General features: G+C 42.1%; 1 protein-coding gene across 2 annotated transcripts; it reads right to left on the bottom strand.

Annotated features, from left to right (window-relative positions):
* Positions 1 to 1,937: 1,937 nt before the first annotated feature.
* Positions 1,938 to 17,261, bottom strand: LOC128625317 (inter alpha-trypsin inhibitor, heavy chain 4). 2 transcript variants are annotated; one of them, XM_053653528.1, is made up of 21 exons: positions 17,113 to 17,261; positions 15,418 to 15,581; positions 11,533 to 11,637; positions 11,202 to 11,364; positions 10,848 to 10,964; positions 10,550 to 10,678; positions 10,264 to 10,380; positions 9,902 to 10,070; positions 9,340 to 9,450; positions 8,330 to 8,511; positions 8,062 to 8,241; positions 7,717 to 7,844; positions 7,432 to 7,634; positions 6,053 to 6,205; positions 5,881 to 5,901; positions 4,625 to 4,702; positions 4,425 to 4,523; positions 3,431 to 3,599; positions 2,900 to 3,048; positions 2,485 to 2,560; positions 1,938 to 2,391 (listed from the first exon to the last, which is right to left on the bottom strand). In XM_053653528.1, the coding sequence occupies exons 1-21, from the start codon at positions 17,185 to 17,187 to the stop codon at positions 2,277 to 2,279; spliced, it is 2,703 nt and encodes a 900-aa protein (XP_053509503.1). In that variant the 5' UTR covers positions 17,188 to 17,261; the 3' UTR covers positions 1,938 to 2,276. The 2 variants fall into 2 exon arrangements, with proteins under 2 accessions (XP_053509503.1, XP_053509502.1); XM_053653527.1 differs by having other exon boundaries at positions 5,881 to 5,904; positions 17,113 to 17,260.
* Between the last annotated feature and the right edge of the window lie 5,150 nt (positions 17,262 to 22,411).

The raw sequence follows: 22,411 nt of genomic DNA, 5'->3' as shown, positions 1-22,411 counted from the left end.
TGTTTCGACGCTCTGTACTAAATGGATTGAAGGCCTTATTTTGTATTCATCAAAATGACAGACGGCTTTAAAACGTTTCCGTCGGTACCTTTCAAAAGGTGATAAAATGACGGGACATTCTCAGTTAACGCAGCCCGTGGTCGTTCCCCCGTCGGGTCTCGGCATTCATAAACAACTCCTCGATCTTCAGAACAGGGTCGTCTTTTAGGACAAAGATGATTACTCTCCTCCGTTAAAAAATAAATAATTAATTAAAAGGAGTCTCAAACCTGAAATGTTCTGCACGCGCACTATACGGATCTACGTAGCCTCTAAAATTAAATTAAGACCGATACTCGAACCCTTCCCATTATAAACTGATCCTAAATGTGGAATCTTGAAACATGTGATATAGGCGTTTATTATTTTATGGATAAACCTCTTTATCGTAGCTTTGCAATCACAGCTGGCGGAGTGCTACGGCTCGGGAAGACGGCGACGGCGTCGCGGATGTTTACCGTAGCGTCGATGTGGACGCTGAAGACGTCGACATCTTGTTGTTGCGCTGAGGGGAAAATCAGCGTGATCGGGCCTTTCTCTAGTTTAGCTTTCTAGAACGTGTTCAGGAAGGATAAGTGGGAGAAGGACGTACAGGTGATTAAAAACGAGCACCTCTGACGCAGGAAACGAGATGTGTTTGATTTGTGTTTTATATGTTGCTGTTGTTGTTTTTACAGTTTCCTTTTGACTTTGTTGAGGTCATCACTGGGTCCATTCCAGTAATCTCTCCAAAGCAAACAGAGCAACTCAAACAAATCTAAACCCCAACAAAGTGTGAGCGGACCTTCACCCCGGAGTTGCTCAACCGGTTGGACGTTGACAGTAACCTCCCTGTCGTATTGTAACTCTCCTAGTGAAGCTTCATTAAAGCGATCGTGAAGGTACTTCATTTCTTCAGCGTCAGTGACTCTGATTCGGCACAGGATTCATCCATCTACAATAAAAGGCTTATTATTTATTTTTTTAGCTTAGTTTTAACCGAAGTAATGATGAAATGCTTTAATGAAGCACCGTTGGACCATTCTGTAAATACGCTACTGGAAAATAAACGTTTTTTATTTGGTTCTAACAGCTGCTTCCTGCATTGATGAATGACTTTATTAATTTACTTCCAGTGTAAAAAACGGAATCTAATAAAAAGGGATAATGATCTGTTGAACACGATCTGTCGTTACCTTGTTTTTTTTGGGGCTGAGGTGACGGAGAAGTATAAAGATAGTTAGTAATAATGTGGCTCTCTACGTTGTGACCTCTATTGACCTCGGGTCTTAGAAATGCAGATTAGCTTTGAAATGAACCACGCATATCGTACTATCAGATCATCCCGGCTTTTTTGGGCACTAATGCTGCGTTCCTTGTAAGTGGTAATTTCAGGTTGTAATAACGCCTCAGACACAGCATAACTCTACCATGTCTGTCCTGATCCGCTCACGCTAGGCTAGTGTGTAAACTGCCAACCTACTGCGACGTCCCAAACCAAGTACCATTAGTGAACTACACTGGAGTCATATCTTTCATATTTTTGTGCGTGTAAACTACCTGCTCGGCTCTGGAGTCCTTTTCTTGTGTTCATGATTGCAGTCTTAATTACTGTTTGTATTTTCACGTTTGTTTTAGGACTATCGTATTGTGTTTTGGCATCCGGGTTTTGAAGAGTTTAATCTCCAGTGGATTCCTGCTGAGTTATTTTTTAGGGTCTCCCCTCTGTTTTTAGTGCCCCAGTGAGTTCCTTGGCATGTCCGTAGACTCAGACGTGACCTTGAACCGCAGCACAGCGACCTCCAGTCACATGCGTCACGAAATCCTACAGTCCGGTGCGAGAACAGTCTCAAGAGGCGAAATAAAAACTAGCACGGATGCCGCGTGGCCATTTAAAAAACTACAGTACATCTTCATGGTGCAGTCAGTACTGTTTATTTCTGTAATAAAGTTCAGCATTATTTTACTTTGAGTGTCAGGTTTTTATTTAGTATCGGTTTTAAAAGCTATCGGTCAATTAATCGGTTATCGGCAGGCCGGTACCGCCCGACTTAGTTATCGGTATGGGTAAAATCCACTATCGGTCCACCTCTAATACAGATCGACAATGTAGTCGTGTTTGTCCGCTTGGAACTTTACAGTAAAGATCCAGAGAACTTTACAGTGTTGCAACTGAGACAAGAGTTTTACGGAATTTAGAATCAATGGTGATTTAGCGTTCAAGCTGAAAATCAGAGTCAGATACATAGCGCTGAACTCTACAGCTGGGAGACAGTGAAGTCAGAAAGCTCCCCCTGCAGGGCAGACTGGAACGGTACAAGCCAGCACTCCACAGTTGGGGCTGCAGGAAATCTGTAGTCGACGGCAGAGCTCCTGTGATGAAACAGAAACACGTGTTTTTAATATCGACCGTAAAAGGGTAACGGATTAATACGTGCTACTTTTAAAATTGTTCTATTTCCTTACTGGAATGCCCCAACTTCCTGGTCCTGGATTTTGAGCGTTGATCCTTGGAGCTCCTCATACTGAAGATCAGACGTTGCTTGAATATCAAATATAAAATCCTGACTGTCAGTGCCGGGTTTTTTGCTTCTACTTGACAGTTAATTGTTTTTATTTACTCAAAGAAACCAGTCAAATTGGGCTGTGAACATCTGTACACCTTTAACCTCATTCAAAAACAAGCTCTGCGACTACACGTGATAATGCCAGAGTAAATCCTGCCATTCCTAAATATCTCTTCAGCCCGCATACAGCCAGTTAACAGCTCCCGTGGGCGGATGGAAAACTGCGCTAATCGTGATTTAAACACCAATCTGTAGACATTTATAAGTGAAGCTTTCGCGTTTAAAGCGGACTTTGCTTTTGTGGGGACTCTTACCCAGAATGCCTTGCACATTAGCGTTCTTCGGTTGTTGATGAACAACAGGCCAGAGGAAAACTTCCCCAGCCTTCTTATGAAGGAGGAAAACGACACGCACAGATCCCAAGGTGACGTCTAATTCGTTGGTTCTTAGAAATATCGACACGCTGTGGAAAGACACAATGAGCAGTTAGTTGAGTGTGTCGTGTCCACACGGTGGGGTTTTAACGAGGCTTCACGTGGGTTTCAAAAGACGTGCACTGTTGTGTAAAGGACGAATCGACACAAGTGTCTTGCTTCTGTTTTCTAGTCTCTACACCAGCCTTCACTGGGCTGTATCTTTGCCAGGGAATCTTACTAGTGGTTGGTTATGGCTCCCACTTCCCACAATCCTGTGCTAGACAACGAGTACCTGTGCTGATGATCAGGCATGCCGTTGCAGCAGGAGACGTCTGAGTGTGACGGCGCTTTAGGGTATTTCATAGGGTATGTCTTTTGTGTGTTGTTTCAGATCGCTTACAAACCAGAACATCTGAGTTGTGTTCTTACCCGTCTGTCTCGTGCCTGCTGGGCTCCGGCTGCCCCCATACAAACTTCACACTGTTCCCTCGATCGGAGTAGACACTTTTGGCAGGGCTGACGAGAAGCTTCGCTGTTTTGTAATGAATAGTAACTAACTCGAAGCCTTTATCTGAGAGTTGGCCGTTTATGGAGACGTCTGGGGAGAGAGAGAGAGAGAGAGAGAGAGGGACCAGAGGAAATGTTATGCACTGTCCCTTAATGTGACCCTGAGATCACATTGCTGTTGTCCCTGGTGTTATGCACACCAGTACCATGATATATCTAGAAGAATAACATTTTTTTATTTATTTTTTTTTGGATATGACCTCATTTTTATTTTATAGTCCATCACCTCCAGGACTGTGATCAACATTTTTTCATAGCTAGTAAAAATTCTGTGATGTCCAGTTAACTGCTCTGGGGAAACGTATAAGGCCCGCCCCTGGAGGCGGATCTCTTTTTACAGTAGTAGCTCATGAGGTTGTTGGCAGTGAGCATGATTTGTCCGTGTACTTTTGGCTGTGCGTCTTCCTGCATTCTAATCAGTGTTCGCTTGGTTGAGGGGGAAAATGGTTGGGGTTAATCGTTTCGAACTCCTACCACTGCAGTGCACCTGAACGTTAGACTGTCTGCCTGCTACCTATACTGTACATCCTCTAAACTTTACACTGTGCCCACTGCGCACTCCTACAATTCCACTCTCCCCCCTCCTATCACCGCTGACTTCCCTAGTCGCATATTTTATTGTCTTTTTAAAAAATTGTATATCTTCATGTTATTACATTTTATCTGCATTTCTTTTACTTTGTTTCATACCTAGATATTTTTTATTACATGAATAATTTTTTTCTTTTTCTTTTTTTTTATTAACCTCTATTATTCTTGTTTATTCTTGCTCAACTTGAACCGTCCCAGTGCCAACCACTCAGCATTTTTTATATATATTTTATATGACCCATTAAGACCTTTTGAAATCGCCCACCTGATGAGCTGTCCAAAAGGAGGCGGAGTTTCTGGCCGACAGGTGCGTCATAACAGATCTGTTTTGGCTGAGCAGATATTAAGAGCCTCACCCCTCTCACTGCAAGAGAGAAAATGAGTAAAGGATGATGGCGCACTGCACACCGATGGAATGTGAGTAACATGCAATAAATGTAGACTTTCTGAAAGCTGTAAATGGACCTGAAGGCGTAGTGGTGGGCGGGGTTTCAGTCTGGCTGATGAATGTTGCCAGGGGTTGTTCTGGTACTAAGGCTTCAGCTAATATATATTTAGAAAAAATATGTATAAAAAAACAAAACCCAAAATAATTTAATATTTTAGCATCTTCAAAATAAACACCCTTTTTTAAATATATATATTTCAGTGCTAAATAAAAGAAACATGCATTGAATAATGCATTGAGAGAAGAAAATTCATGACATTTCCTAAACACAGAAACAAAACTGAGTTATTACACAGTTACCTAAAAGGAGCACGGATACAGGGTCGAAAATATAGTGTCCTCAAACAAAGGTTTTCTTACGTACACGCAGCAAATGAAACAAGCCATGCGTAAATGAGGACTGTGTTATAGGCTGACATATCAGGTGTAGGGGAAATGGGTCTGTCTGTACAGGAAGCACTGGAAGTGCTTTGTTTAGCTTTGATTTTAATGGAGCTGCTAATCGATAGGAATCTCCTACGAAAACCGTTGTCCGCGAACCTCATTATCGATCAGTCGGTCTGCGCACCGCACAGGGCACGCGTACTCGTTATCTCTCTACTCCTGTTGCAAAAACAGACATCAGAAATATGGCGGAGAGTACAGACCAAGGCTGTGTCCCAAATGACGCGCGCTACACTATGTACCGTCTAGTCTAGTGTAGGAATCGTAGAAGGGTAATATCGTCTCAAATGGAGTCGATGGCACACGGTGTCAAACGCACGAGTTCACCCCGAGTCGACGAAAATGAATTTCTTCAGTTTACTGTTTACGCCAGCGATACGTTTTGTACTCAACAGGACCCGAGTCTCCATCAGACGGAGGCGTAATCAAGTGACATGACTGAAGTCATTTATTATGCTGACTTTTTTTTTCAACGTGACTATTGTGAAATTCATTAAACCGCACAAAAAGAAATGTCTCGTCACAGCGGTCCCGAATGGAAACACATCTTTGAGCGGTACGATGGAAGACGGTCCTCACAAACGACCAGGTGGTCGTGACTTTTAATGCACTTTAGGCAAAACTTCCCCAGAAGGCGTCGTAAAGGTCCCACAGATGTAAACGTTCCGTTAGATCTCCCCAAAGTTTCGCAGGACGCGTTGGAAACAGTTGCGAAATTCAGGGTTGGAAAAGTGGTTTTTGCCAAATCCTCGATCCAGCTAGATTAAAGGCACTAGCCTTTTGCATCTTTAATATGGCTGCTTTAGGGCGTAGATCATAATCGACTTACCTTCGAATTCATAGACGGTGTCTTCTGAAATAAAAAGAAACACGCATGAAATAAAACAAGGGGAAAAATCAGGTGCACGTCTCCGAGTAGAATTATACATTAGTAAAAATGATCTTTTCACATAAGATTTGATAAGTGGCATGTTTACATGTAGCAACTAAATTGAACAAACCTAGGAAAGCTATTCGAGGTGGTGGACCAGCTGGATTTGGTGGATCTAGTAGACCTAGTAGACCTGGTAGACCTGGTGGACCTGGTCGACCTGGTAGACCTGGTTTATGCTGAAGATTTGGGAATGCTGCATAACTCCCCTGATGCCCGACACCTTGGATAAGTCATCGAAAATCTTTAAATGGCCAAAAAGCCTAAATAACCGAGCACATTTTTCTTCATTTTTGTTCCATTTTCGCTTTATAACACTCCAGACTAACACCATCCTACTGTCCCAGGGATGGTAAAAACAGCGTATGTGATGCTGTAAAATCTGCTTCAGAACGGTTCTGTGATGATAATGTTCCATCGTTGTAATGTAAAAAGTTAATGAATATTACATTGTGTTAAATAAAAACATTTCCTAGATTTCATAGAATGGTATTTGGAGCTATCCACGATTCCCTCTATCGTAGCCAGAGCCCCAGTCCCCGTTGAAGAGGAGACGCCGTATACCACGGTGCAGCCACCACCGTGCTTCACCGCGGCCATGGCGTCCGTAGGGTGACGAGCGGACCATAATAAAAACACGTAACGGTTTCCGTCATGTCCTCTCACCTTTCCGACTACCCCCCGTCACGGCTTATTTTTGTCTGCGTCCTTGAAAGTAGAGTATTTAGCAAATACATAACATTTAGTTTGTGGTACTATAACCAAAGATGCCTTCCTTCCATAAGACACAAAATATTTGAGAAATGGATGATAATCTATTATTTTCTACTCTGATAAAACTCTATGCTCTACTAGTTTATTATATTCTAATCGAATATATAATCGTCCTATATAATATATATAGGACGATATATATAGGACATATATATATAATATATAATCGTCCTTCTTCATGTACACAATGTTGTCACTTTAATATACTAATGATCACGACGAAGGAATTATTACGCAGATTAGTCTAAGCATGCCTTAGGTCCTGTCCTTTGAAAAAAAGAGTTGGTGGTTAATCTGGAGCCCTGGCTTTTCTATAACCTGTTTGTTTGTTGCGTGTAATACGCTTTCTTAAGGCGATATCAACATAGGAGTTATTCACAGACTTTAATGGATTCGTTGGTTGTTGGAGAGAGTAAAACCATCACTCCCGGTGAGAAAGGACAGTTTATTTTTCTCTCATGGACTTCTGGCTAGAGATGGAGCCAATGCCTTTTTTATTGCGCCACTGGGAGTCGCACAAAATTGTGCTAGTTGTTCTTTACTAAAAGTACTCGGTAACCTATTGAAGGACGTTAGCCTTGGTTTGCTAGCGCACTGCAGATATCTAGTTTTCTCCACTATCACGTGCTAAAATGTCACTGAAATTTCCTTGTCTACCATTTCCCCTCCACTTACCCCATGGAATCAGCAGGCTATGCACATGATGGTGGTCTGTGGGTCGCTCCGCCCCTTCTTTGGGTTTGTGGGCCACCTGTGTCTCCTGTTCCTGCGGCTTAGTGACCACCATGGAGGTGAGTGAAGTCACAAATTCATATTTGAGAGAGAGATCCAGAGCTTTTTTCCTGGCTGCGTCTTTCTCGTCTCCTTTGAGCGTCACCCTGAGGCACAAAAACATTCACACGAAAACGTGCTGTAAAGCCAGAATGTAATCTCCTGATGTAAACACAGTCGAACACTCACTCTTTCTCCAGGAGCTGCTTCACTGTGAGATAAGCCCACAGTCTCTGGATGAAGTTTTCATGTTGTGGTGAAACATCGATGAGGTCTTTAGTCGAAACGGAGTCCTGATACTTCACGTTCGCGTTTTTCTGCAAGTAACAGAAGACGTGAAAAGCGGAGAAGATACAAACCCTGCTTCTACACGTAAAGACTCCGTTTGAAGACATATTACCTCAGGATTCTCAGAATCTGAGGAAGTCTGTAACGTTTACAGGTTTCCTACCTCTTGTTCACTTGATTCAAAGTAACAAATAAACAGGAAACTGGGAGTGAAGAACAGAGGCGCAGGAGCGGTGATGATCTTACCGAGATTGCGATGACCTCGGTTTGTAAAGTCTCCAGGCTGTTGTCTGTGATTTGCCCAGACACCACGATCTCCGAGCCGTTATAATACTGCCTGAAGCTGGTCTGGGTGAGATTCGCTGCTCCGATGTAGTTCAGTTGGACGTCGGTTAAGAGCGGCGTGGCCACTTCCTCATAGAAACCCTAATGAAATGAAACAGAGTTGAATCGTTGCCAAACAACCAGAGTGTAACTGGATAAGCCCGAAAACGACCAGCGCGCTGTATCGCACCTGGAGCTGGAGGTCAGCGTCCGAGTCCTCGTAGATCCTGCGAGCAACTCCATCATTTTCCAGCGCCATTTTCTCCAAGAAATCAAAGTTCACATCGAAACCAAACCCCAGGCAGTAAAGTGGAAATTTACCTCCGATGGCCACTTTGATGTTTTCCTGAATTCTCGCTGTGTTTGTTTCACCTGTTGGAAACCAGCGTTACTGAATATGCTACTAACAGAGGAAATAAATGCATATTCCAATAAATGGAGTTCAAAGACTCTATCTCACGGTTTGTACTACTGTTAAAAATATTTTATTTACATGGTTGTACGGTAATTTAGAGCAAAACACTGACTTGAAATATGGAAAAATATTAAAAAGCCAGTTTAATTTGCGTTTACTGTGTTAAAATAAAGAAGCTATAGATCAGTAGGTTTGGTAACAAAGCATCAAGAAAGAAGTGGAACGATGTTACGAGACACTGTAAGTCTCGAGACATTTAATTCCATGCTTACAAAAAATATAGCGATTTAATGGCAGACAGAAGGGAAACTAAAACTTGTACAAAAATAACATGTTCCCTAGGTACCGTGAGAGATTTGTATGCCCTCCCCGTGCTGCGGGGGTTTCCTCCGGGTACTCCGGTTTCCTCCCCCAGTCCAAAGACATGCACGGTAGGCTGATTGGCGTGTCCGAAGTGTCCGTAGTGTATGAAAGTGTGTGTGAGTGTGCCCTGTGATGGATCGGTACCCCGTCCAGGGTGTACCCCGCCTTGTGCCCCAAGCTCCCTGGGATAGTCTCCAGGTTCCCCGTGACCCAGCGGTTCAGAAAATGGATAGATGGATGGATGGACCACTGCCTAACCTGTTATTCGCAACGTGAAACTACACTGTTGTCTTGTTTAAAGTGAAGGCGCACCGGTTTTCTGGTGTAACACAAAGGATCACTCAAGGATTCAATACTTGAGGCTTTGCTTTTAGAAGCTTTCAGAATAAATGATGGGCTAACACAGTTTAAAGCTCTAGCACCTGAAGTGGGGTCTCCATCGGTGAGCAGGATGAGGATGGAGGCAGAGCCCTTTCGGGGGTATTTCGTGATCATTTCGACCCCCTTCAGCACTGCAGCGTTGATGTCCGTGGCTGAGGGGAAGATGAGTAACAAGTCAGTTATAAGTGATTTAATACAGTATACGGTATATCTTAATAAACAGCAGTTCTGTCTCTGTCGACCCGACTGGATCATAACCCCGTGTGATACCGTTTGTTTCAGTTGGAGCATTTCTTAAAATCTGTAAAATACCTACATGCGTAGTCATTTACACGAGTTATATGATTCCTCCGCTGCTATCGCTATGCTTTTACATACCCAACTTTGACAACCACTGAATGTTAAAAGTGCAGTCCGTATACTGTTTAATGCAATTAAATAAAACACGATGCGTTTTGAGAGAAACCCAGAAGAAAAAAACCGGGCTTTTTTTTAAAACTACTTTTTCCTTTAGTTCTGTAAGACATTTTACTTTCAAATCCCTGTCAGCTGTACATCATTCCCACCATTCAGGCAAGAACGCGAATCCCTGTGGTACCGTACCTCCTCGATCGCTAATGCTGTTCACAAAGTCCTTTGCTTGCTTTAGGTTAATCTCTTTGGCTTGGAGGAGTTCAGCTTTCCAGACATCTACTGCCGAGTCAAAGATTATCAGGCCAAAGTAGTCATCCAGAGCGAGATCTCCCAAAATCTTCAACATAGCCAAGCGAGTCTAAAACGGCAAACGTCAGCAGTCATTTCAGCTGCATGCGCGTGCTGTCTGCACATACACCTGTACACGCTCACTAATATCAACTCGATATGGCTTCATTCTATTCAACCTAATTACTGTACCTGGAGTCTTTCTGTGAGCTTCCAGATATATTCAGATATACCACAGTAATATAAGATTTCATCATGTTTACCTGAGCCATTTTCCTGCCATGCATAGAGCCACTTCGATCGATGATAAACACCACATTTTTGGGGATTTGTTGAATATCTGTGGGTGCAAAGTAGTGGACGAAATAGCCGCTTGACGCCTGAAAAACGGCAACGAGCGTTTGATTTAATTATGAGAAATCTCTCGTTGTTTCAGATCTCAAATCAGAAATGATTAGTGGTACGGGCGTATATGGCTTTACTGTACTTATTGGGAAACAACTGACACTTTAATCTTTGCACTTATGCTATTATGTTTCTATAAATGACCTTCAGTTCTCCATTCTGTTTCGGTCTCTTCACGTCATACACAACGAGCAGGTCTCCGTTTAGTCCATTTTCTCCACAAGCTTCACACTTTGTCTGCTGCTCACGAGTGGGGTAAAAGCTCACCCAGGCCTGCACATACGAATGAGTAGGTACAGTCATTTAATCAGCTGTGTTACCATCAGAATTCAGAATTCGGAATAATATCGGTTAATTAATTCATCCGATTTCTAAACGACACAGGCTTTGAGGTTGATTTTAAATGGTTCAATAAAGCACAACATTAACGTTTGATCCTCACCTCGTTGGTGGACGCGGCCAGAGTACTGATTACAGCACTGGACAGCTCCTGAGTGTTCAGCCCTCCTTTAACCTCCAGGTAGGAAATACCTGGATGCTCGTTAATATAGACGTCAATCTAGTGGAACAACCTGAATATGAAATTCTTAGACAGACTACAGTTTAAGTGGTTTTTATGTGGTCGGATTAACCGTTATTTGAAACACGTCTTTGAAGGTAACATTGTTACGATGGGAAATTTTCTTTTGGAAATAGTATCTATTGCTTGTTAAACTAGCAACAAATCCTTAAATGTCATTTGGAATAAGATTTGGAACAATCGGAGTCATTCTTCGTCCTTTAGGTCTTACATCACCTTGAAATCCGCCACAGTCTGCGTCGGCTGGGCGTTGATTCGTAACTCGTATTTGCCAAGGCGTCGCTTTAGCAGCTCTTCGTAAGTGAGTTCAAAGGTCACCTTACTGAAAGCCGACACCGTCACTGAGGTTTTAAACTCTTCCAGAGTCCGTCCTACTGAGCTGAAGCCCATAACAAACATCATCAGTGCTTCTGCTAGTTGTACGGTAATTGGAGTTTATGCGAATTCATCAATCCGGTCAGAGACATGACTTTAAAATAATGTGTAATATAAACCATATTAACTCCAGGCTGGAATAATACAGCTGTGTATGTGGGCTTTTTGGTACCTGACAATCCCGGCACTTTCTCCTCGAGATACTGCTTGACTGTACTGCTGCTGCGCCTCTTCTTTCTTCTTCACCACTCCATCGTACGTCTTTCCCTCTATGGTCCTGATGAGAAGATGATTAGACATATTTTCTTTCTGTGTAATCACTGAGGCTGGAGATGTTATCTTTTTTCAGAACGGAAAAAATGATCGCTGTGTTAACAAAACAATTAGGATCTGTACATGTTTCCAGGGAAGAGTTGAATACGGCGGGGAAAACCGGTTCTGATAGAAAACGTTCTATTACGCTGTAACGTGATGTTTTTCTTTAGCTCCTGTAACACAATGCTTGAACTGACTGTAACATTTAGTCCTTTTAGCAATTTCCTCAGATTAGTATTCTAAGTTATATAAATATAGAATCGATTGCTACTGTGTCCAGTGTTGTTGATAGGAGACCTTGTACTTGGGTGGAGATCTTGTACTTGGGTGGAGATCTTGTACTTGGTGGAGATCTTGTACTTGGTGGAGATGTACTGGGTGGAGATCTCGTACTTGGTGGAGATCTTGTACTTGGTGGAGATCTTGTACTTGGGTGGAGATATTGTACTTGGTGGAGATCTTGTACTTGGTGGAGATCTTGTACTTGGTGGAGATGTACTTGGGTGGAGATCTTGTACTTGGTGGAGATCTTGTACTTGGGTGGAGATCTTGTACTTGGTGGAGATCTTGTACTTGGTGGAGATGTACTGGGTGGAGATCTTGTACTTGAGTGGATATCTCGTACTTGGTGGAGATCTCGTACTTGGTGGAGATCTTGTACTTGGTGGAGATGTACTGGGTGGAGATCTTGTACTTGGGTGGAGATCTTGTACTTGGGTGGAGATATTGTACTTGGTGGAGATCTTGTACTTGGTGGAGATCTTGTACTTGGTGGAGATGTACTTGGGTGGAGATCTTGTACTTGGTGGAGATCTTGTACTTGGGTGGAGATCTTGTACTTGGTGGAGATCTTGTACTTGGTGGAGATGTACTGGGTGGAGATCTTGTACTTGAGTGGATATCTCGTACTTGGTGGAGATCTCGTACTTGGTGGAGATCTCGTACTTGGTGGAGATCTTGTACTTGGTGGAGATGTACTGGGTGGAGATATTGTACTTGGGTGGAGATCTTGTACTTGGTGGAGATCTTGTACTTGGTGGAGATCTTGTACTTGGGTGGAGATCTTGTACTGGGTGGAGATCTTGTACTTGGTGGAGATCTTGTACTTGGGTGGAGATCTTGTACTGGGTGGAGATCTTGTACTTGGTGGAGATCTTGTACTTGGGTGGAGATCTTGTACTTGGTGGAGATCTTGTACTTGGTGGAGATGTACTGGGTGGAGATCTCGTACTTGGTGGAGATCTTGTACTTGGTGGAGATCTTGTACTTGGGTGGAGATATTGTACTTGGTGGAGATCTTGTACTTGGTGGAGATCTTGTACTTGGTGGAGATGTACTTGGGTGGAGATCTTGTACTTGGTGGAGATCTTGTACTTGGGTGGAGATCTTGTACTTGGTGGAGATCTTGTACTTGGTGGAGATGTACTGGGTGGAGATCTTGTACTTGAGTGGATATCTCGTACTTGGTGGAGATCTCGTACTTGGTGGAGATCTTGTACTTGGTGGAGATGTACTGGGTGGAGATCTTGTACTTGGGTGGAGATCTTGTACTTGGGTGGAGATATTGTACTTGGTGGAGATCTTGTACTTGGTGGAGATCTTGTACTTGGTGGAGATGTACTTGGGTGGAGATCTTGTACTTGGTGGAGATCTTGTACTTGGGTGGAGATCTTGTACTTGGTGGAGATCTTGTACTTGGTGGAGATGTACTGGGTGGAGATCTTGTACTTGAGTGGATATCTCGTACTTGGTGGAGATCTCGTACTTGGTGGAGATCTTGTACTTGGTGGAGATCTTGTACTTGGTGGAGATGTACTGGGTGGAGATATTGTACTTGGGTGGAGATCTTGTACTTGGTGGAGATCTTGTACTTGGTGGAGATCTTGTACTTGGGTGGAGATCTTGTACTGGGTGGAGATCTTGTACTTGGTGGAGATCTTGTACTTGGGTGGAGATCTTGTACTGGGTGGAGATCTTGTACTTGGTGGAGATCTTGTACTTGGTGGAGATGTACTTGGTGGAGATCTTGTACTTGGTGGAGATCTTGTACTTGGGTGGAGATCTTGTACTGGGTGGAGATCTTGTACTTGGTGGAGATCTTGTACTGGGTGGAGATCTTGTACCTGGGTGGAATGTAGCGGCTGACTCTGGATGTGATGACGGCAGTATTTGGTGATGGCCCGATGCAGTATTTGGACGTTGGAAGGACGTGATTCTCTCGAGTGTCTCCAGTTTGATATTGGTGGTGGGAATCTTGGCTTTGTTTGGATGTTGTGTCATTCCCTGCATCAGACGGCTCATCATCCGTAGTTCGGATCGTTCTATCACGCATCAATCAATTCGTAATCGCCTAATCCCAGAGACTGATAAAGACGATCGTGATGCTCTCGCACCCATCACCGAAACTCATGCTCTTCCCATGTAAGATCTTACTAATGCTGAAATGCGGAGAACGTTTAATGATGATAGTGTGGAAATGTCATAGGATAGGATATGATAGGATAGGATATGATAGGATAGGATATGATAGGATAGGATATGATATGATAGGATATGATAGGATAGGATATGATAGGATAGGATATGATAGGATAGGATATGATAGGATAGGATATGATAGGATAGGATATGATAGGATATGATAGGATAGGATATGATATGATAGGATATGATAGGATAGGATATGATAGGATAGGATAGGATATGATAGGATAGGATATGATAGGATATGATAGGATAGGATAGGATATGATATAATAGGATATGATAGGATAGGATATGATAGGATAGGATATGATAGGATATGATATAATAGGATATGATAGGATAGGATATGATAGGATATGATAGGATAGGATATGATAGGATAGGATAGGATAGGATATGATAGGATAGGATATGATAGGATAGGATATGATAGGATAGGATAGGATAGGATAGGATATGATAGGATAGGATATGATAGGATATGATAGGATAGGATATGATAGGATAGGATAGGATAGGATATGATAGGATAGGATAGGATATGATAGGATAGGATATGATAGGATATGATAGGATAGGATAGGATATGATATAATAGGATATGATAGGATAGGATATGATAGGATAGGATATGATAGGATATGATATAATAGGATATGATAGGATAGGATATGATAGGATAGGATAGGATAGGATAGGATATGATAGGATAGGATATGATAGGATATGATAGGATAGGATATGATAGGATAGGATAGGATAGGATATGATAGGATAGGATATGATAGGATAGGATATGATAGGATAGGATAGGATATGATAGGATATGATATGATAGGATAGGATATGATAGGATATGATATGATAGGATAGGATATGATAGGATAGGATATGATAGGATATGATATGATAGGATATGATATGATAGGATAGCATATGATAGGATATGATATGATATGATAGGATATGATATAATAGGATATGATAGGATAGGATATGATATGATAGGATATGATATAATGATATAAAATGGCGGATTTTTGCCTGAGCTTTTTTGCACTTTATATGAATGAATGTTTTATGATTGCACATCTGTTTAATACACATGGAGCCAGACAGTCTCACTGATACTAACCTCTGTTAGATTACTGAACCATTACTAGACGTTACATGAATCTTTCTTTATGAATATAACTCTGTAGTGATGTATTCTGTGCAGTCCGGGTCACTTCTCAAAATTACACTTTTGACTTACATCCTGAATTTGCTGATGAAGGCATTTTTTGGTATTTTGACCTCGAAATGAACTTCTTTGGACTCGTTGAGTCGGTTGGCCACACGGCTTGTGATGACTGTAAAGGCGTAGCGGCTGTTCACCGTAGAGTTGATGTGGAAACTGTAGATGTCGACATCTCGTTGCTGTGTTGAGGGAAAAACAGCGTGATTTGGCCTTTTTCTAGTTTTCATTTTCTAGAACACATTCAGCATGGATAAGATCTTTCACAGCAAAAAAAAAAATATATATATATATTCAGGTGTAAATTCAGGTGTTTTTTTTTTTTTTTGACAGATGTCCCCCCCCCCCACGCCTAATCTGTTGTACATTTTATAATCACACAAGTATTTATTACATAAGTATTATTACACAAGTACTGTTACACAAGGATTATAAACACTCTGTCCATTCCAGTAACTTCTCCAAAACATACAGAACAACTCAAACAAATCTAATCTTCAGCAGAGTGCCAATGGACCTTCACCCCAAAGTTGCTCAACTATTTCTACATTCATGCCAGGCTCATAGCTTATAGTCCTGGTTTGAATTATTATTTGATTTGAAAAAGTGAAATCTTCTGACAGTTTCAGGATGATTTTGGTATTTTAATAGATTTTTAAGCGCTTGTGCGTCCTTATGGACATTTTTCTCTTTTTCATTCATTTTTTTTTTTTTTGTCTGTGTTAATGCAAACAGCATCAATTTTTGCAAAAGGTGTGTATTTTTATTGGAATTTTAATATTTTCATAAATCTGTTTTAAACTCGGTACGAAAAATAGTTACACTCAGGACCTTCAGGACAATAATGTCCCCACTGAAAGCCATTCAAACTGCAATATTTAATCCCCGTGACGTTTCAGCATAATAATCATGCGTTCTGTGTTAATCTGAAGTGTGTGGTGTTTTCTCAGGTTTAGCCTCTGGGGAAAATCCATGTGTGTCCTTTTTTCTGATTCGGCTGTATTATAGAGCGCCGCAGACCAACTGAATAAATGATGCAGATATAATTGTGTGTGTGTGTGTGTGTGTGTGTGTGTGTGTGTGTGTGTGTGAACAGTTTGAAAGAAAGAAATGATATTGTACTGGAAATCCCACCCCATGTCTACGAGTCACAGAAGGTTCCTGAGCTTGCTTTGAAAAGTTTTATGTAAAGAAACCAGTGTTTAAAGGGTTAAAATTCTGAAAATGGATGAATGTTTGGTCATTATGATCAGACCTGATGCTGGTAAATAAAAAATCAAAGTCAGTGAAAATGGAAACGAAATTATGAATATATAATATTTCTATGACAGTTTTTTTTGACGTGTAGGTTTTTGTCCTTTATGGACCTGAGTGGTATTTTTTTTTTATTATTATTTTTTATGTTGTTGTTAATCATTGACATATCAAAGACTGTAATAATCAAAGGAAAACAGTTCTGCTTAGCATTTCGTATCTGGAAAATAATTACTTATTTTTTACTAAAAAAAAACAAAAACAAAAAAAAACCCATCTGTGGCATTATGTAAACAAACCAGCATTTAAAGGGTTACAATTCTGAAAATGAAAGAATGTTGTGTTTTGTTATAGCAGCAACTTTCTATCTTTAATCACTGATTTAAGTTTGTAGACCTCCACTGTACAAAATAATTGAATAAAACCACAGATGACTCACGGGAAACCCTCGGACTTTACCTGTGTGGTTGGGGCCGAGCTGACACTGAGAAGTAAAAATCCAAAGGCAGTTAGTACAGTTGTGGTTCGCTCCATAGTGTCCCATACAGCACTCAGGTCTTCCGAATGCACGTTAGCTTCTCAATAAACCGTTTCAACTCTCCGGTCATTGACACTGGTCACTGCAATGCTGGCTCCACCCAGTCTGTTCTGTGGAAACAGTTCTGTATGCGTGTTTGTGTGTGTGTGTGTGTGTGGGGGGGGGCGCTTAGTCTTGAGTCATCACAAGAAGTGAGCAGTGATGGTACAGTTATAACTAGGGATGTATATAATCATTTAATCCTAATGTGGGATTTTTTATTTGGCACATCACACTACAGCTCAGAAGTCACTACTTTTATCACAGGCGAAACAACACCACAGCTCTGTTTATGGCACTGTTCATTTTTAAAACACCCAAATGAACACTGCAATTCCATATCTGGATCAAATCTGTTCATGTATTCCAACTGTACGTCTTTACGACATGATAGATCAGGCTGGATTTTCAAATCTGGCCCTCGAGGTCAACTGTCCTGCAGAATTTCCACCAATCTCAAGCTCACAATTATTTTATTTTTTTTACAGCAGAATGCTACTATAGAGGACTTAATTCTGGGAAAATTTCAGGTCCGTATCTGGTCCCCCACCAGAGATATTCAACCTGAGGGGAATTTTAAAGGCCTGCACATTCTCAGCCCCCATTAAAAACAAGAGACGTCTCAAACCCGAAGCGTTCTGCATGCACACTACACTCACCTAGCCGCCCCCGAGGAACATTAAGACTGACACGCGAACCCTCCCCATTATAAACTGACCCTGAAAGTGTAGCTGTGAGCAGTCCTGATTTGGACTTAAGTTCTAAGTCTAAGGAACGTGAACGTGCAAAACGTCTACATGTCCATGTGCTCTAGAGATCCGTTTTCATCCTAAGGAGCTACGCCCACACCGGGCCGAGACATTTCGTTTTGCGATGCCAAAACATAATCACGCAAAAAAAAAAAAGTCCGAGCACCCTGCATTGGAGCACTTGACGTGAAATGACCTATTTATCTACCGTAAAAAAGCTGTGTGCTTATTACTTCTGACATTTCTCATTCAAAACAACACATAGCACTCAACTACAGTCAAAACAAACTGCCAATCAAAGCCAAACTAAACTGTTCTATCATCCCTGTTTTAAGCTCTGTTTAGTGACGAGCGATCAGATCACTTCAGGATTAGATCTCGCACCTAACGGGTCTCATTAAAGTACATTTCTCTGTCTTATGACTAATTAAATTCACTCACATATGCACTCTATTGATTCAATGAGACACTATGTTGTACACCCCCCCACCGCCCCCACCACACCCAAACACACGAATAAATAAATTACAGGTAAACATGAGAGATTTAATATCTTTACTTTTGCAAACAGTGTCCAGACTTGGCTCTAGTCTGCGAACACAGGAAGATCAGGACTTGTTGAGCACGGTAGGGTTTTGGTGCAGGCATAATATACAAGCGGAGAAACTCATGGCGGTAATGCATTATCACGGTGGGCATTTTTTGCATAGCTAAGATATACAAGAGCAGAAAATATGGGACAGCTGCTTAAAATAATAGCCTTCTAACTATACACTGTACAAAGTATACACGTATTTACTTCTAAGAAGAATCCTTATTTCATACAGCGGTATTATCGCGTTGTGGAACAACAATACATTTATACATTTGAGTAAACTGTTTTGTTTTCGGGTCGTCCTGTGGAGTAAGGCATGACGTTACACAAAGCTGATGGCATCTATACATTATTCTGACTGGGTAGAAAAGGGGGAGGGTGCGAAGACCGAACTCTGAATACAATAAGTTTTTGCATTTAGAAAATGGCCACTCTCTCTCACACACGCACACACACACACACACACACACAGAAAACACGTATACTCAGTCTATGACACACACACAACGCATACGCTCACTGTCATACTTTTGCTATAACACAGTGTCATGTTAGAAGTCGTGTGCAGACACAGGCATGATCTCGCTCCCATATCAGTGGATATATACTCGGAATAGACACATCACTGTACACACACCTTGCACGCTTCCCCGTCCTGTTCCTGCGGTCCAGGCGCTGCACGTTCGAACCTCATCACCTCATCGAGTGAGAGGTAAGATCGTACAGGACCGCAAATCATGATCATTTAGTAAACCTCACGCTGTGTCTGTGTGTTTGAATATCAGCCGGGCGAACCTGGGTGCTCCACGTTCTCCTGCGGGACGGCCGCCGTTTCGTCCTAGACCGCTGGACGTCGTCCAAAACGTTCTCGCATCCGTCATGCCGTTTTCTCGCGAATGGAACGATTAGAAGCCTTGAACATGAGACTGACTTTTATAGGCGAATCATTTGCGAGTTATTTTTATTGCCGTTCACCCAGTGGATCCGAAACGGCTGTTCGAGGCAGCTCCTCCGGTCCAATGACAAACCGTTTGTGTCAAATATAGCTACCTGTCTTAGTCCAGAATCCTGGGTATGAAGCACTAATTACTGCAGGACTGGCTCAAGGCATCACAGTGATGCCGCAAATGTGATATATATATATATATATATATATATATATATATATATATATATATATATATATATATATATATATATAAAAGAGGGCTGCAAGGCTACATTTCAATGTGCTTATATACAGTGTCTATGTATTGTACAGGGATATCATGGATGTAAGTGTACAGGAGTATCTCTGCTTATACGTCATTGTTAAGGGTGAGATTTTATGAGCAAAAGTTGATGTAAAAACACACTGTACATAATTATGGTCGTATACGTGCCATCAGCATGGATATTTACATCAGATATAAGTAAGACTCTGCATGCTGATAAAGTTGTACAAGCTACCATACTCTAATGCTACTGTAGAGAAATGAAGCTGATGCTACAACACGGGAGACACGGGTGTAGGAGTCCTGTTTTGGGATCTGAGGGGCTCTGGTGGAGATGAGCGTTTGGTCCAGGATGAAGCCACCGTGGAGAACATGAACCCTCCCTGATCAAGAGCCATGCTCAGTGCAGGCCAGTGACTAATGTACACCGGAGCGCTTGGTAATTCTCCAAAATCGTCGTCACGCACGGACAACCCGTCCTGGAGGGTGAGCAAGGGCTCGGTCATCTCAGAGGAGGTGTGGGAGTTAATCCTGGGCCATGAAAAAGAAAGCAGCGAGGTCGAGGTTACTGTTGCTGAGCCTGGAAGCGCCTAGAGAAGAAGAAGAAGAAGAAAAAAAATAAACAGGGTGAGAGATTTTTAAGAGAAGATCCGACTCGGTGAGTTTGAAATCATGAGGCGAGTTTCCACCACAGGAATCATTTCAAGAACCCAGAAACTTTTTTTTTTTTCCGGAACTAATTTGAACAAGATGAAGCACTGTAGCTCTTGAGCTATAGTAGCAGAAGTAGAATAATAATAATAATAATAATAATAATAATAATAATAAGTTCTTGGGTAGGTCTCTGGAGATCAGGAACTACTGAGGTGGAGCTTGCCATACTGAAGGCGCTGATTAGTCAAGTACTTGCCCTTCATGCGCTCAGCTAACAAGCAGTTACTTCAACTTGTTTTATAGCAGTGACATGGCATGACCACCAAAGCCAAACATTGGTATCTTGTTATGCTTTAAATCTGACAGAAACAGCAAGTCATTTATTTCACACTTCTAATGGTATGGTGCTCATGGGGAAAAAAAAGAAAAGAAAAAAGGCTTGAAGTGTGAAATTTCACTAACTGGGTTAAAAAGCTACGTTTTACAAAGAACAACTTGCGCCATGTTCACTGTGTGGCTCTGCTTTCGCATGAAATGACCCGTTGCACAGTTTGTTCAACGTCTGTTTAAGACTGCTGCCCCTGCAGCACGGTGGAAACACAAAACCAGGAACTCCTTCAGGAACTGCGTTAAAAAAAAAAAAGATAACGGAACCTCAATGGAAACACGGCTCCTGGACTGGCAAACACACACGTAGACGAAAGGCAAGTCAAATCAGCATTTCGCAGTAGATACAATAAAAGATGCAGATGTCAGTGAGGTCTTAATGATTGAGAAAAGTTGAACATTGTTATCTAATAGCAAGCATGCAGCACTGAAAATGCTAACCGCTATGAAGAGTTCTATGATCTAATGTACATCGTGTTGCTGCTACATTCACGACGTTGCCGTTTCTGGGTGCCGGTACTTTAAATGCTGTTTGAGCGGGTCCGTCCTTACCCCTTCAGCGCTCCTGGTTCTCGCTCTGGTGGCTCGCTGTGCTCTCACGCTGAAGGAGTGAGTGAACGAACAAGGCTGTCTGGGGCTCCATGTCTCCACCAGTCTCTGCAGCTCCTCGGGGCACAGGTCATTGTTGTTGTTGCTGTTGTTGCTTTGTGCTTGGGCTAGCCCCACTGCTCGGTGGTGCGGCGAGGGAGTCGAACCTGGGGGCACCTGGGGGTGATTGGATGCCCCAGGAGGACCTGCAGGCCCTAGAAAATCACAGACGTCTGAGTGGAATTACAGCGACACCAGTCGTTACCAGTAGAGCTGAATTACGTTAACGGTTTTAATCAGGACGTGAAATTCAGGCAAAATGATTAAAAAAACGGATAGTTACTGTTTCCACGTTCTTTCCCCAGGCAGAGCCGTTTCAGCGTCGACCCTACAGGAGAATGATCACTGTCAGGGTTCAGGTTTTACCAGTAAGCTTTGGGAAATATCATTAAACATATACAAGGGGGAAAAAAAAAATGAATGAAGGTGAGAAGCAAAGACAGCAGTCATGGATTCAGAACAGCAAGTCAGACAGAGCGTTATAACTATATGAGGTTTTACTTACGCTACACGGGATGTGGACAATGAGTATTATGGTACATCAGGACCAATTAATGGTTCACGGTTTTTCATATGAATTAAGCCAAGAAGAATAAAAAGGCACTGAGCTAAAAGTAAGGAGGAACGGAATAAACTATGGAGAGGGAAGGGGAAATATAGGTACGAAGGAAAGCAGAACACAGGATTGGTGAGTGATCTGGTTTGGGCGAGAGAGAGATACAAACAGATGGAGAGAGAAACAGGCCCACTCAGGAATCTAGCGCGTGGTTTACTGCTGGATTTGTAGGTGACCCTGTCACCGGCCGGGAGATAAGGAGACCATCCTGGACACAGGGAGACAGACAGAAAGACAGAAGAATTGTGCAGACTGTGAGAGGAGGTACAGTAACTAACCAAAACATCATGAAGTTATTTTAAGGACACTTACCCGGTC

This window comes from Ictalurus furcatus, chromosome 21 (genome assembly GCF_023375685.1).
Source record: "Ictalurus furcatus strain D&B chromosome 21, Billie_1.0, whole genome shotgun sequence".
Taxonomy (NCBI): Eukaryota; Metazoa; Chordata; class Actinopteri; order Siluriformes; family Ictaluridae; genus Ictalurus; species Ictalurus furcatus.
This window is presented reverse-complemented; position numbering and strand designations above follow the sequence as displayed.